This window comes from Juglans regia, chromosome 14 (genome assembly GCF_001411555.2).
Source record: "Juglans regia cultivar Chandler chromosome 14, Walnut 2.0, whole genome shotgun sequence".
Classification (NCBI taxonomy): Eukaryota; Viridiplantae; Streptophyta; class Magnoliopsida; order Fagales; family Juglandaceae; genus Juglans; species Juglans regia.
Genome location: NC_049914.1, coordinates 19,739,315 through 19,755,319, shown reverse-complemented (window position 1 = coordinate 19,755,319; position 16,005 = coordinate 19,739,315). Strand labels below are relative to the sequence as shown.

The following is a 16,005-nucleotide window of genomic DNA, read 5'->3' as shown; positions in this document are numbered from 1 at the left end:
TTTTAGTCTAATCAAGAATTCAGATAAGTTGGCATGGAGATGCACTACTGATGGCAATGTTCAGTTAGAAGCACCTATCACCTTCAAGTGGAACTTATGGAAAGCACTAAGAGCCAACCCTCGAGCAATACTACCCCAGATGACTTCTAGTCCAAAGTATGGAAGCTTAAGGTCCCCAATGCTTTTAAAGTATTCCTCTAGAGAGCTAGTCATGAGGCTTTTCCCACCAAACTGAACTTATTTAAACAAAAAGTAGTGGAGTTTCCTAAATGCCCTATTTGTTGTGTGGAGCCAAAATATGTTGCTCATATCCTATGGAATTGCAAGTTAGCTCAAGAATACTAGAAAAATGCTCTGTTAAGGAAATATCCTTCTTGGAACTCTTAAGGAAACTTTCTTCATCCTTGCAAATTGCGGATTTATAAGAAATTGCAATTATAGCCCACCATCTGTGGAAGAGAAGGAATAACTATGTCTTTGAAGAGGCTTTTATACCTCCCCTCACTCTGGCCTCACAAGCTCACCAAGTACTTGTAGAATTCAAATCCTCTCATCAGCTGGTCAAAGGTTTGCCAAGGAATGATCTTAGCATTGCTCACCAATGGACAACCCCTCCACAGGATTCATACAAGATTAATTGGGATGCTGCCATCGACAAAATCCATTGTAAGGTTGGAATATGAGTTATAGTCAGAAACTGGGAAGGCACAATAATTGTTACACTAAGATCAGCTCGTGAGTTTGTCCAGATCCTCAGTTGGGTGAAATACTTGCTATCCTTAAAGCCACAATGTTGTATATCGATTTGAGATTGGAAAAAGTGCAATTTGAAGGGGATGCTTTATCATTGGTGAATGCAGTTAAAAACAATCAGGAGAAGTAGACTTCAGCTGGGTTGCTGATCAGAGATGTAAAACAACTACTAGGAAAGGTGCCTCACTGGTCAATTATGCATGTTCCTAGGAGTGCAAACAATGTAATTCATGTATTAGCTAAAAATGCTATACTCCTCATTGTGGAGATCATTCAACTGGAGGTTGTTCCTCCATGTATTCTCTCTTTGTTACTTTGAAAGTAATGAAATCAGTCTTTTATCAAAAAAAAAAAATTGAGTTGAGGAAAGTCCATAAGAGCACTCTCAATGGATCCTTTTTAATACATTTTTCTTTAAAATATAAAGAAATGCTGTCAAAAGTGCCCTCCATTGGATCTTCTTTAAAGATACTTTTACATTCTGCTACAGGAAATCTCTAGATGTAGATAACACTGTTCATCATTGTAAATATTTTTAATTAATTTATCTTCCCTCCATGCTGAGTTTCTCATTTCTTATCTCTCTTTATTCACATTCAGACCCTTGCACACAAGAGATGCTTGTTAAAATGTCGAACTAACTAACAAACCAAGCATGGAATGATTTTGGTCGTTGATGGCTTTGGATTTTCTGATACTATCTATTTCATTTTGTAAAAACAATAATACAAATTTATATTTTGGTTTAGTTTATAAATTTGGATTAATTTAAAATAGGACATAATTATATGACATTGTATATGAGGAGATATTATAAATATCAAAATATATGAGGATATCATTGGTAGTTAGATGAAATATTTGAAATGAATAAAAAAGATTAAAAAGTATAATATTTAATTGATATGAAGAAAAAACAGATAAGCTGATATATAGTATATTGTAAAAGTCAATATGTAAAATAGAAAAGTGAGTTTTGGTGATGTATTTTAAAGGATGGGATGAAGAATCCATTGAGAGTGCTCTAAGTCATGAAAGCTATGCTCCAAATCAGTTAAAAGAAACAGCTTTGCTACATGCAACCGAGCGGCAAAACCGTTGGGGAATCGGCTGCCACATCAGCCAATATATTTAAAAAAAAAAAACAGATGAAACATGAGGGAAGGAGGAAAGAATTCAGAATTCAATAGTGCAATAGAAAACCCAAAAAGGCTACTCTGCGTTGTAGTCATCTTTGGGTCTCTTTGTTCATGAATCATGGTATCTGCTCGACCAGTTTGATAGAGAAGAAGGTAGATCTCGTCTGAAGCTGCCAAAGCCCCACCCACGACTTGCTTTCCTCCTTCCACGTCTGAAAAGCAATACCCCATCTTCGTCTCTCTCTCAAGCCTAAATGAGATTCTTTTTTTGTTTTTGTTTTTGTTTTTGTTTTCTCTTCTCTATTTAAAATCTTGGATAAATTATTTACTTATCCTCTAAAATATTTTTAAGTGGAATATTTTTTGTGTTTGGTTCGCAACCCACTTCAAAGAAAACGTGTGTGTTGAGGATTGTGATTATGGAGGTTCATCTATTTCTGCTCTGCACTATTTATTAAGGGAGAACAAGCTGTTTTTTTTTTTTTTTCCCTTTGGGCAATTTCGCGTTAAAACCAAAATAGAGAAAAACAAAAATGGGTATTAATGAACCCAGAATAAGAGTTTTAAATACAACGAAATTAATTATTTATTTATAAAATCATTATTCATTTGGGTCTTTTCTGCGGTCATTGAGAACTTGAAAGTAACGTTTAGAGTTTTCGAATCGATGAACATTGGACATAGTTTAATAACAGGAAATAAATAAATAAATAATTATAGAACTTGTAAAAGAACATTGACTGCTTTCTTTTTGGATTCTCAGATATTTCTTTTGATTCTTTGAAAAGCTTTGGAAGGTTGATTTTTTACCGTACTTGGGGAAGATGAAGGACCTTTTGTGCTTGAGGAGCATTTGTGTTTGAAAGTTAGAAATGGGAAGGATGAAGACGCGGAGAAGAAATGAAGGACAGTTAAATGTTTTGAAAAAGTAAAAGGTTACCGTTTTATTTAGTGCTACATGGGACACGGTTACCCAACAATTTCCTCATCCAGTTACATTCAGCATTTTTCTAAAAGAAATGAGTTATGTCGTTAGTTAAAAAAAAAATTGATCGAAATTTAATTTGTTTTATTTAAAAAGGTAAGATTTTATTCACTAATTTTTACGCACTTCTTTAAAAAAATTAGTGAAAAGTACTATAAATAAATAAAATGTTTTTAACTAGATTTTATCTTTCAAAACGATTATATAAAAGCGTAGAATCATTTTACCGCTATTTTCTTCTTTCAAAACGTAGAATCATTTTAGCAAACGGGAAGGACTCGAAGGAGGCCGTTCTTCTGCCTTTGTATAACCTCAATTTTACCATTTTGACCTTATCAAATACGTCGAGCAGGGGTAGGGACCATCCATTAGCCCCCGGTCTGCGTGCCTACCGCAGCACACATCTTGGTCGTGACAATCTCCTCTGATGTTAATGGCGCAGGTTCTTCACCATAGTCAAAGCCAGGTCTTCCAATACCGCACTTCTAAAAACGACTGTTCCCCATAGAGAAGGGCCAGGCCGAGCAAACCCTCCTTTTGGCGGGCGAGAAAAAGCTTTGAGAAAGGAACTCAGGAACGGTCGAAAAGGCCGGGGGGATGGGGGTTCGGATGGGCTCCATTGATCGCGACGGCTGTCCATTTGAGCCCCGGCATAGTTCGGAGGATTTATGAGCACAAGATCCGGAAAACCGGTACAGGTTGGCCCATGCTAATTCTGTTCTCTCCCTTTTTTGTTTTTTGGCGATTAATGATTGTCTCGGTTCCGCGAGTCGACATGTTTGAATTTCGGTTCTGTTGTTGTCGTTTGGTTTTGTTAGGGTAACTGATTTTCCTGCATTTTGTGCACTCCTATATTAATCGATGCTCAGCTTTTCCCATTCCTGGTTCATAAGCTCAGAAATTTCTGGTCGGTGTTGTATTAAAAGTTTTTGGACTTCTTTTTGCTTATTTTGATTACTTTTTGTAATAAACTACGCGATTGTTCTTGTCTGGAAGGAAAATAATTTAACGAATAGTTGTGGAGTGTTTTTCGTCTTATAAACTCTTCACGTTATTGTTGTTTTTCTTTTATGCAAGCTTTTCATTTATAATTACATTTTAACATTTTATCCTTTGTTTTTTGTGGTCATTGTGGATTTATTTTCTTGGTTGCAAGTGGTTGGAGTAGGATGAGGTTGATGGATCATACTCTACGATTCTCACTGTTGCTGACGCTTCTGGGCTTCGGTGTGTAGCCAGAATTCGATTCCCATGTTCCTTCTCTTTTTAACCTTTTGCTTCTTATGTCATTCTCACTGGTTATTACACCTCTTATTTATCCCAAAAAGTGTTTTTTTTTTTCCTTTTTTGGTTTATTTCCTTTCCTTTTTCGCATGTCAGACTTATCAAGTTGTAATTACTTTTGTAATAAATTTAGTACAAAAGTAGTGAATTTGTGGATATAGTTTGAAGATGAAACTACCCAACGAGTGAATTGTGAAATTTTCTATTTACAGGCTTTTCGCTTTTATTTTTTAATAAGCAGGAGATTACAAAAAGCTTTTTCTCCCTTTTTACTTTTTTCGAAGTTTTATTTTACACTTGGCTATCGCTGTTCTGCTGGTTTGTAACTGATTTTCCTAGCATTTCCCAGCTTCAATACTCGCAAATGCTTCTCCTATCAAGAATAATTTTGGGCATTGTGAAAGGGTGGTAAAAAAGTGGACAGTTTCTTCCCTTGATCCAGAAGTCAATGAAGACAAGCACACATTGCGAGATTTACTCTTTTTTCTCCATGTCCCCAGAACCGGAGGCAGAACATATTTCCATTGGTAATTGATTTCGCATAGTACACTCACCTAAGGCTAAAGGTTGGCCTCTAGCTTTTCGACAGAATATTAATTTCTGCTTTTGGATATATTTTATATCTGCAGCTTCTTGAGAAGACTGTACTCTAAATCTCTGGAATGCCCCCGTTCTTATGATAAGCTGCGGTTTGATCCGAGGTACCCACCTTTCTTTTTTCTTCTTCTTTTAATTCCTATAAACGCTGGACATTTGTTGCTTATCAAGCTGCTCTTAATCTTAATATTTAGTCTTTTTTCAATCCAGTTGTGCAACTATAATGGCAGACAATTTCTGTTAGTTGTATTTGATAATGTAAGCTATAATAGTTATATGGACTTGATTGACGAGCTAGGGTGGATAAGTATACAGGCTACAATGATTTTTGGAATTAGAGTGTTAATTGTGGAGGATGGTTCTTCCTTTTTATCTATAAAAAAAATTAAAAAAATTGTGGAGGATGGTTCTTTCTATTTACTAAACCTTGTAGAAAGGTGGTGGGGACTCGGTGCAGGGAAAAGGTGATCGCTTTGTGACTTTAGTCCAACAATTAACTATTTTCTCTAATGTGTATTTTTTGTCAAGCCACATTGAAGAAGAGTATTAATAGGCAAGGAGTCTTTAGACATTAAAAAATATTTTATTACCATACCAAATTTCAATCACTAAACTAGCATGCTTAGGCATTGCTCTTGTATATGTCCCATATACTTGGGCTCTTGTGTACTCTTTTGATCAATACAAATTTGTTTACCAATAATAAAAAAAAACTATACCAAATTTCAATAAGATTATTTGGACAGGACTTTTTCATTCTTTTAGCTACTTGATGGATCATTATGTGGACAGGATTTCTAGTTAGGTGATATCTCACGTATACTTCCTGTGTATTGGACAACACCCTTTCATACTAAAATTTACATTACTTTTAAAAAAAAATACATTGCTCAAGTGCTTTCACCAGGTCAAAATGTAGTCAACTAATGTTCTTGCTAAATATCGGGGAATGAAAACATAGAAGCTTGACATAAGCTGCTCAAACAGCTATAACATAAAGAGCTTTGCTACTCATCATCCCCACACACCACACTTATTTATTTTTTGTTTTATTCTTCCTCAACTAATTGAGTTTTTCTACTCTTCATTCATACACCACACATTTGGTAAGAGAAAAGAATTAAAAATTAAAAAATTATGTGTAGTGTGTGGTGTGAGGATTATGAGGAGTTTTTCTAAACTATAGTCTTGTTTTATACCACTAACTATTTTGCTTAGAAATTGGTATTACTTTGTATCTTGTGCAGCAAGACAAAGTGCAGGTTGTTGGTTACTCATGATGACTATAGTATGATGTCCAAACTTCCCAGTCATAGAACTTCTGTGATGACGATACTTAGGCATCCAGTTGAACGTGTTTTCAGTACGTATGAATTTTCAATTGAGGTGGGAGCTAGATTTTTGGTGCATCCAAACTTAACATCTGCTACACAAATGGCTGGGCGCTTGCGTTCTAAGATGAGAGGAGTTAGTACACTGGATATATGGCCATGGAAGTATTTGGTTCCATGGATGAGAGAAGACCTCTTTGCTAGGGTGAGTTTTTATATATATATATATATATATATTATTTCTTTTTCCCCTTTTTTTTTTATAAGAATATATATATATATATAAAATTTCTTATTTCCTATTATAACTACTGCAGGGCATCTCTCTTAATTTCGTATTACTCTTTACTTTTACCTTCTTTATTTCGATTTAGTACTTCCCTTTACTCCCTACTTATAAAAAGAAACCTTCCATTCAATATCTAAAGTTTTTAATTGATTAGAGTAAGATGACTAAACGTGATTAAATCTTATGGATTTTTATCTAGTAGTTTTCATAAAAGTCTTTTTTATATAGGTAATCCAAAATTTGTATTGAATAACGCAAAATCTTAGTCCTAGTACACAGAATAAAGAGAAACACCTAATTAGATATTCAAAACAATACAAGGAAATCATGAAGACTCCAACCCATTAAAAGTTATAGCAGGTGTCCAAAGAAATAAAGTATTGAAGAAGGTTTTAAGTTCATCCATTGCTGCTTGAGGTCGTCAAAACTTTTATCAATTATTTCCTTTCCAATACACCACACTAAGCAGATAGGAGCCATCTTCCACACTGCTGCAATTTGGAGACTTCATATTGCCATCTCTATATGGCAAAGAGGTCTACTATCCTTCTAGGCATTTACCCAAGACAACACAACACTACCAAAGAAGTTGTTCCATAGGGCTTTGGCAACCTCAAAATGGAGTAAAAGTTGGTCAGATTCCCCCCACTCTCTATTCCCATGCAGCACCAACTATCTTAATCTTCATAAAAATATTGTACTTTACCTTCCTTTTAGACGTCTGCTTAACATTAGTCATTAACAGACCCTGGGGCTAAATTTCCATTGCATTTGAGCATTTTGCTACTATTATACAGTCTTTACTTCTAGATATTTTGGGCTAGCTGTGAGTGGTAGGTGGTCCGATCAATGGCTTTTTTAGAGAGAAGTATACAGTCTGCATTAATTCTTGGTGTCATAGAACTCATTTCCGATTAAGGCTTTTTCTTTTGTTCATTTACTTTGTAACAGTATTGGGAACAGATTTTGTTGCCTCCAAAGAAAATGCCAGCTCTTTTTTTTTAATGGAAAAAGCATTTGTCAACTTACTTGTGGACATAATGATTTATGCTGTGTTTGGGTAGTGGACTGATCCTACTATTCAATATTTTTTCATTATTTTTTCACCACTTTTTCACTGCTATTCACAGATAATCTGAGATCACCTCACTACCCAAACGTAGTCTTAGAGCATGTGAGTTTCGGTTGTAAGTACTAGGTTTTGACGACAAGCTTTTCCAATGAGGAATTTAAGGTGTTAGAGTGCTGTTTATCAGTGGTGTATCTATTGGCCTTTTATGAGTATATAACTAGATAAGTTCAAGAAAATGTCTGGCAATGTGAGTATGAATTGTTGAGCCCCCAATGATGCATGTATCATGGACATTTAAGTTAAATGTAAGCCATTTTTCAAAATCTAGAGGATCAAATTTGCAAAAAGTGCTCTCAAAGTAAGACTATGCCTATGGCTCCACCATTCAAAGCCAAGACTATTTGGGATGAGGTGTTAGAGAAGATAGAGTGAAGGCTGGTTGGAAAATGTTGTATTTGTCTAAAGGGGGTTGGATTTCCTTAATAAAGAGTACCCTCTCAAACCTTCCCACATATTTCTTATCATTATTTCCTCTCCCAGCTAGTGTCTCCTTACGAATTGAGAAGCTCCAACGAGATTTTCTATGGAGTGGACTTGGAGACGAGTTTAAGCTTGACTTGGTTGGGACAAGGTGTGCTCTCCAATGAGGGGTGGCGGGCTGGGGGGTTTGCAATTTGAGGGTCTTCAATAAGGCTCCCCTTGGGAAATGGTTTTGGAGATACGATTATGAGAGGGAAGCATTGTGGAAGGTGGTGATTGATACTAAGTACAGGAGTATAAGGAGGGGTTGGTGCTCTAATGAAGTTAGGGGGGCATGTGGAGTGGGGTTATGTAAGCATATCAGGAAAGGTTGGCAGTCTTTCTCTAGCCACACTAGGTTGTGTTTGGGGGATAGTAATTGAATCAGTTTTTGGCATGATGTTGGGTTGGAGATATGGCTCTTAAGGATGCCTATCCCTCTATTTTCAGAATTGCACGGGAACAAGATGCTTTGGTGGTGGACTTGAGGGAAATTACTAATGGCTCACAACAGTGGAATGCCAGGTTCATTAGGGAGGCACATGATTGGGAGGCGGGTGTCTTTGTTGAGTTCTTTTAACTTTTTCTACACCATTGGACCTGTTGATACAGTGGTAGATAAGTTGGTTTGGTCACCTTCCAGGAAAGGAAGATTTTCTATACACTCCTTCTATGAGGTTCTCACTACTCAAGCTAGTAATCACTTTCCTTGGAAGAGCATTTGGAGGAGTAAAGCACCTCTTAAGGCTGGTTTTTTTGTTTGGACTGCATCCTTAGGGAAGATTCTGACCATTGACAATCTAAGGAAACGTGGGCTTATCCTTGTTGACGGGCACTATATGTGCAGAAATAGCGGCGAAACCGTGGAACATTTACATTTACATCTACATTGTGAGTCTACAAAGGCTTCATGGAATTACTTTTGCAGCAAAGTGGGATTAACATGGGTTATGCCAGGGAGGGTGGTTGATCCACTAGCTAGTTGGAGAGGGATCACGGGGATATCATAGATTGTAGCTGTGTGGAAGATGGGTCCCATTTGTCTAATATGGTGCATTTGGAGTGAAAGGAATGACCAAAATTTTGAGGATCGAGAGCGCTCGTTGGAAGAGTTTAAGAGTTTTTTTTGAAAGACTTTATTTATGCGGGCCATTGTTATAGACTTTAATAGTCTCAACTTTCATGATTTCCTTGTAACCATTTTTAGTTCCTAATTAGGCCCACATGTATACTTCCTGTTTACTTGGGCTATGCCTATTTCTATATCAATAAAATATCTTCTTACTTATATAAAAAAAAAATGTCTATTGCTCCAAGTTATGTGAATAGGATATTGCAAAACGACCCTTGGTGAATCCTTGACTCCTTGCTCATGTATTAATATTAATGGAAAAGCAAAATTGTTAAGGAAAAACTTTGTTGAGTTTCCCTTATACACTGATGTTCATTTTGATGTTACTCGCCCATGTTAACTCTCCCCCCACCCACCTGGGGGTGCAGCCCTGCAGTGAGCCTCTTTTGTGTAATCCATTGATCAAACATACAGACATTGTCTGCTGTAGTTCAATATGATCAGAAGCGTGTTGTTACTTGGACTGTTGCATGGTGTCAATTAATTATTGTTCTTGCAATACTTGAATCGCTGCAGTATTTCTTCTTGTTTAGTATTGTGCATTTTTATTATTTGGGATAGAGAGATGCTAGAAGACGAAGGGGTTCAGATGACATGCAGAGCAATGGTTCATATGACATGGAGGAGATTGTTATGCCATTACATGAATACATCAACAGCCCTATGGCACTTGATATTGTTCACAATGGGGCCACATTCCAGGTATTTAAGCCTATTGTCTTATTAGCAACATTGATTTCTTTTTTAGTGACCAGAAGAATAAAATCCATTCTGGGATATTTTTTTCATAATATATGTAAGAAAATGAGGTTTCTGAATATGAAAGGGAAGTAGTGTGTTTTTTTTACTTCTGTGCACGCATCGGGCCAAGCATCTCTGTATCTGTGTGGTAGTGTCATACAGATTTGAGCGAAAAACAAATCATCGGAAGCGCTAAATTTGGGCTGCCTGGTTCCCCTGTGGCTCTAATTCATCAGGCATATGATATTTATGTTTAATTAACAGGTTGCAGGATTGACAAATAACTCATATCTAGAGGAATCACATGAGGTGCGGCATTGTGTACAGAAGTATGAGATTCTTGGTGAATATGTGCTTCAAGTTGCAAAGGTTAGGCATATCCTAAGTTGTCAATAATATCAAGTCCTAATATTGTTTCTCTGATATTGATTTTTCGTTATGGTTGCATATCATGGTAGATACTTGTAAATCTTGCAGAAGAGGTTAGATGATATGTTATATGTTGGGCTTACTGAGGAACACAAAGAATCTGCGACAATGTTTGCCAATGTGGTTGGTGCGCAGGTGATTTCCCAGTGGGGAGCATCGAACATGAGTATGGAAAATGTAGCTAACAACAAATCAGGTAAGTCAGTGGCAAAATAAACTTATGTTTTTTTCTTGTAGTAGCAAATTCAAACAGTCAAATAGCAGTTTCACAGTTTGTTTACTGGTGGAGTAAATACATTCGCAAACTTGTTTCTCTCTCAAGATATTATTTTGAAATCCATAGTTTTTGTCACAAGAACCTCTCCATCCTGTTGCTGCTTCCCAAGAAGGCTGATTGTGTGCACCAAATGATCCGTTCTTCTGTCTATATCTGCTTTTAATGCCAGCGTTATTCTTGAGTTTAGTTTTCATCTCTTCTGTGATAAAAAATATATTCATTCAATGTTTGCTAACCAGTAGAACTCTTGGAGCTCATTTTCTAGTGGAATGTTTAACTCTGGAGTCGTTTTTGGATCTTGCTGAGGATTTCGCTCATGGGGATTGCTAGAGAGTCCCACGTTGATTGGCTTTGGACCATGATTTGAATTTTTAGTAAAAAGTTGGATCTCTCTATCTAAAAGTTGAAATGGATGGTCCAGGTGCTCTAACATGGTATAGATAACAATTTCTGTATGTTATTGGACTCGACATGGTAAAACCATTGCATCTGTATTCCTGAATTTGTAGTCTGAAGTTTGTTTGTTTATGGAATTCTGGATTGGTATTAATAAATGCTTTTAGTCTTCTTTGGTTCAAATGTAAAGAATTTCTATGGGGTTCCAACACTTCCAGATTAGCACAATGCGATAGATTCGGTCTTAACTTTGAAGAGTATAATTATGGTAGTTCTTGTGTCTACATGATAAATCACTTTCATTTTGAACCTCTAGCGGGCTTTTACACCAATCAGGTGAGCATCAGTCCTAATTTGAAAAGCCTGCTGAATTCAAAAGAAAATTGGAGAATAAAAAGCTGGCACCATTAGTGTTATTCTTTTAAAAACATCTAGTTCAACCTTGAACCCATTGAGAATTGCATTACATGGCAGTGCGCAGTCTATTTAAGAACTTCAATAATTTTTTTTTATAAGCACAAGAAAGATGTGGCTGTTATTGATTTCTTTTTCTTATAAGAAACTCAAAAACGTGGCTGTTATCTGTGTTATAGTTAAGTTTGAATAAATGTCCGAATTTAATATATTGTGTTTTGGTAAACTTTGGATGGCATACATCTCCTTTGTAATCTTATTAGATATGTAGATTTAGATGATTATGTGTGGCACTAGTCAGGTTTATCTTCTTGTGCTGCAGAACAGAGCTCTTCGTTCTCAAATTCTGAGCTTGAAAATGATGACCATCAGGTTAGCAACTTGCTTTTTAGTTAATAAAATGTTTGTTGCTTAGATTTCAAGTATAATACGTTCCTTACTACATTTTACTTGCATACAGAATAGCAGCTTTGACCACAATTCAGGTCAGGTGACTTCAACTGAAAATGATGAAGCAACGAAACAAAATGTAAGTGACTTTGCATCCTGTGCACAAATCAAGATGTAATTCATTTACTCATGTACTTAGATTTTCCCCACCATCTTAGATGACAGTGGACAGACTCATGGAAGCTTATGAAGTCTGCATCTCCAGTTTAAGAAAGGAGCAAGCACACCGACGCACTGCTTCTCTGAAGAGAATTTCCCCTGCAAACTTTTCAAAAGAGGTATATATGTCTATTTGTTGACTCAGCAGTGCTTGATGTACTGCTGCATTTAGCATCAACTGTGATACCCCCCATATGATGTGTAAGAGTAGGTGGTGTATGAGATCCCAAATTGCTTGGGAATGAGAAGTTTTTGCTCTTTATAATGTTCCAATGGGGCTCTAATTGTATCATTAATTAATCCTTTTGTAGTATAGGTCATGTGGTTTGAGCCTTCTATTGGGGCGTTACAAATGGTATCAAAGCCTATCCCAACCAGAGATATAGGACTTAAGCCGTGCCACCTACGAAGGATGGGCCCGACGAGGATGTTGGGATTTTAAGTGGGGGAGATGTGATATATCATATGATGTGTAAGAGTATATGGTGTATGAGATCTCACATTGTTTAGGAATGAGAAGTTTTTGCTCTTTATAATGTTTTAATGGAGTTCTAATTGTATAATTGACTAGTCCTTTTAGAGTATAGGTCATGTGGTATGGGCCTTCCACTAGGGCTTTACATCAAAGTATGTTTTTTTTTTTTTTCCTTTTTCCCCATGTGCTGCCATGCTAGATTACTTTCTGTTTCCAAACAATTAGAAGGAATTTTTCTTAACAATTAGAAGGAATATTTCTTTTCTTGTAAGCCAACAACTAATTGTAAATTTGTGGTCTTTACTTGGACAAGTTGTTAAATTTTGAACTATGAATCTTTCTTTCTGTCATTTGGGTTCATTCTTCCATTTTTGGATTTGATTGCTTTAAATATACATACACACAATACAGTTAGATATACCCATACTATTGTACTTATTTTCTATTGCATGTCTTGACCGATTTAAAACACGCACACATGCATTTCTCAACTTCTGATCAAAGTTCTAATACGTAATCTCCTGGCCTCAAGGGTACCACCACCTGCATCATCCCTACCTTCTGATAGACTAATTTACTTTCTTTTTTCAGTACATCTGGGAGTTTCTGTTACTAACAATCGCTAGGTTTTAAATTTTTCTGTCCTTTTCTATTGCTAACTTTTTTATCTTCAAATTTTACAGGGACGTCTTCAGGTTCCTGGAGTGATTCTCGAGCAGATAAGATCACTTAACAGACTTGATTTGGAGCTCTACAAGTATGCTCAAGACATTTTTGAGAAGCGGCACAAACATACAATGGAGAAGCTTTTTGCCATAGTAAGCCTCTGTCCAGGAATTCACTTATGACCTTTGATGTTCTGGTTGGTAGGGTATTATTCCATATTACAGCATCTGTATCTCTTTTTGGCAATAATTTTGAGTCTCTAATATAAGTGGAACTGCATTTTTTTCCCTTTGGATACGCTTTGAACTGTCAAATTACACGCATTTTCAATTTGATTCTGCTAAATTCATCGTGGAAACTGAAATGGTAATTTTGAGGTGAAAAAGTTTATTGCATGTTATATTGCAAGTCTTCTTGGCATCCATGTTTGGAAGTGTTCTGCTGCCCTCGATGAAGTTGCCCAATAATTGGTAAATAGTTCCATTGTCAAGCTTATTGCCATCAGCTGAGTTGGGTTCTGAGACTAATCTGTTTCTTGGCTGAGTTAATAATACTCTTCTATACTGAGAAGGAACAGCGATCATAGTAGCTCGGACCATTTTATAGATTTTTATAATATTCTAGAATCCAAACCACACATATGTGCATGCCTTCATCTCTATATATCTGTTTTCTCTTAATTATCATCTTGAGGTAGTATTCTTAGAAAAAAAAAAGAAAAAAAAAGAAGGTAGTAATACACAATTGTTATTATGTTGATGTTAAATAATAATTAACTGTATTATCCTCTCAGAGAAATTGTTGTTTGGTTGATTGGTATGCTCTGTTTACGTATCGTTGCTTTTTGTATCGTTAGCTGCAGATACTGGATCAGATTACCTGATGTCTCTGGTAATGTTAAGATGAGTTCATGGTGAAGAGGAATTTTTATTTTGTAGATTGATTTAGTTATATTGTAACTTGCAGGAGAGGTGGGGGAGCATGTTTAACAACTCAAATGGAGCTGTGTTCTGGAAAGTATATCCGTTGGCCTCGACCCTCATCTTACTCTTTCTATTTCTCTTTCTTTTTGTAAATGCAAGAAGAAGAACATCAAAAGTTAAGTCATAAAGTCTTATTTAATCACAAATTTTAGGGTCATAGGCATTGTTCGTGCCTCGTATATTAATAGATGATCGACCATGGACCAATATTTTTGGTAAGGAGGAAGATTTATGCTATATATTTTCCTTTGGCAGAGAGGGACACCCCGCCCTACTTCCGCCCCGTTTGGTATCATAGCCAAACTTAGCTTCTGGTAGGTTTCATATATTTGTTCATCTTATCTATTGCATTTTCCCACATCCTTCATACTTCTTCATCTTATTCAATTCCTATTTATGTTGGCGTCACCCCGGTTGTAAAGAATCCCAAGGACTGTGTTTGTAAGACCCGTTTTGCTAGGAAAAGCGTTTAGGGCATGCGTGGGTAGATGGTTGACCTCAGGGTATGTGTTACGAAATACAACAGGGATATAGTGACGATAGGATTAGTGAGTGTTAAATTTAGTTTTGGTTGATTTCATGATAAATAAAATGTTTAGATCTAATTTGTCTATTAGTTCTAGATCTAGTATGCCACCTGATATCATTAATGAGGACTTTTCTATTGAAGAAACTGATAATGTTGATTTTAATAAATGGAGTATTTCAAAAATTGATACTAAATCTATTTACAAAACCAGTTGGGTTCAGTCTGCTTTTAAGATTGAATTCAATGTTAAAACTGTTGAACAAACCTATGCTATTTTTAAAATCCATGAGAAATGTTGCATGTTTAACAAATTATCGATTCAAAGTTTTATGGGAAAATGTTATAAATTTATGCATATTGGTTCTGTTCAAGTTGCTGTTAAACCTCTCACAATGAAATGTATCAATACTTCAGTACTTCTTTGTTTGCGTGATGCTAGGTTCAAGGAATTTGAAACCGGCATTCTTGGTATGATTCTATCTTCTCTGTATGGTGGTTCTGTCCACTTTGATTATTTCCTTGATTTAACTCTTGCTTTGGATGATGCTAACATTCTTAAAGCTTTGACGTTAAATATTTGACATCTGGGTATGATATTAAAGAAGGTATCAAACATCTTGCCATAGTTTAACTTAAAAACTTCAGGAAATAAAATTTTGTTAATTCAAAGTTCTACTCCTAATGTGAATATTCAAGCTCCAAAAATGATTTAGTGGAAAGATATTACTCTCCCTGATGAATGGACTTTGGAACATGAAGTTTCTCTTGCCAATATTATTTTTGATGAACTTAACCTTAATTATATTCAACAATATTTGAATGGTATTATTAAAATTAGTTTTGATCAACTTTTTGTTAACAACGAAAGGAGAAATTATTTTGCTGGAACCAGAATTTCCTTTGATGGATCTATTGCTGATAATCCGGAAAGAAGAAACCAAAATCTCATAAATTTTCAGTAAGATTTAGTAAAAATTGTTAAACTCGATTTAAAACTGAAATTCGTCTCTATTGCCTCTTAGGTTACTCCTGCTTGTTACACTACCAAGGATATTGACGTATCTAAAGGTAAAGTCATGAAGGAAGAAGCTAATAAAGAAGAAGAGGACGATTCATCTTTATCTCTAATAGTTTCAGATATGGTTGTTCTTATTCATCACTAATAACTTATTGTGATTAATAGAGCTTTTGAAATTGATTTAATTGCTTTATATTAATGAATATAATTTTGCAAAAAATAGTGATAAGAGAGAGCCTTACGTGTTAAAAGAAAATTGAAAGAAAAAATGAATGCCCCTACATAAGCATATATTTTTATGAAAATTCCTTGAAAATTATTACGTTTCTAAACTTAGTTTAAATGTTAAAACTAATTTTGTGGAAGA

General features: G+C 35.6%; 1 protein-coding gene across 2 annotated transcripts; it reads left to right on the top strand.

Moving 5' to 3' along the window:
- The first annotated feature begins 3,114 nt into the window (after window positions 1-3,114).
- On the top strand, window positions 3,115-14,344 carry LOC109008600 (protein-tyrosine sulfotransferase-like). 2 transcript variants are annotated; one of them, XM_035684981.1, is made up of 13 exons: window positions 3,115-3,575; window positions 4,034-4,104; window positions 4,511-4,688; window positions 4,791-4,862; window positions 6,006-6,294; window positions 9,663-9,803; window positions 10,107-10,211; window positions 10,320-10,467; window positions 11,681-11,730; window positions 11,819-11,887; window positions 11,967-12,086; window positions 13,126-13,260; window positions 14,075-14,344. In XM_035684981.1, the coding sequence occupies exons 2-13, from the start codon at window positions 4,047-4,049 to the stop codon at window positions 14,216-14,218; spliced, it is 1,509 nt and encodes a 502-aa protein (XP_035540874.1). In that variant the 5' UTR covers window positions 3,115-3,575; window positions 4,034-4,046; the 3' UTR covers window positions 14,219-14,344. The 2 variants fall into 2 exon arrangements, with proteins under 2 accessions (XP_035540874.1, XP_035540873.1); XM_035684980.1 differs by lacking the exon at window positions 3,115-3,575 and having other exon boundaries at window positions 3,989-4,104.
- Window positions 14,345-16,005: the final 1,661 nt, after the last annotated feature.

Coding starts and splice junctions, on each gene's coding strand:
- LOC109008600 (XM_035684981.1), top strand. CDS start 4,047: ATGAGGTTGATGGATCATACTCTACGATTCTCACTGTTGCTGACGCTT. Junction 4,105..4,510: donor GCTGACGCTTCTGGGCTTCG/GTGTGTAGCCAG, acceptor AGCATTTCCCAG/CTTCAATACTCGCAAATGCT. Junction 4,689..4,790: donor GGCAGAACATATTTCCATTG/GTAATTGATTTC, acceptor TTATATCTGCAG/CTTCTTGAGAAGACTGTACT.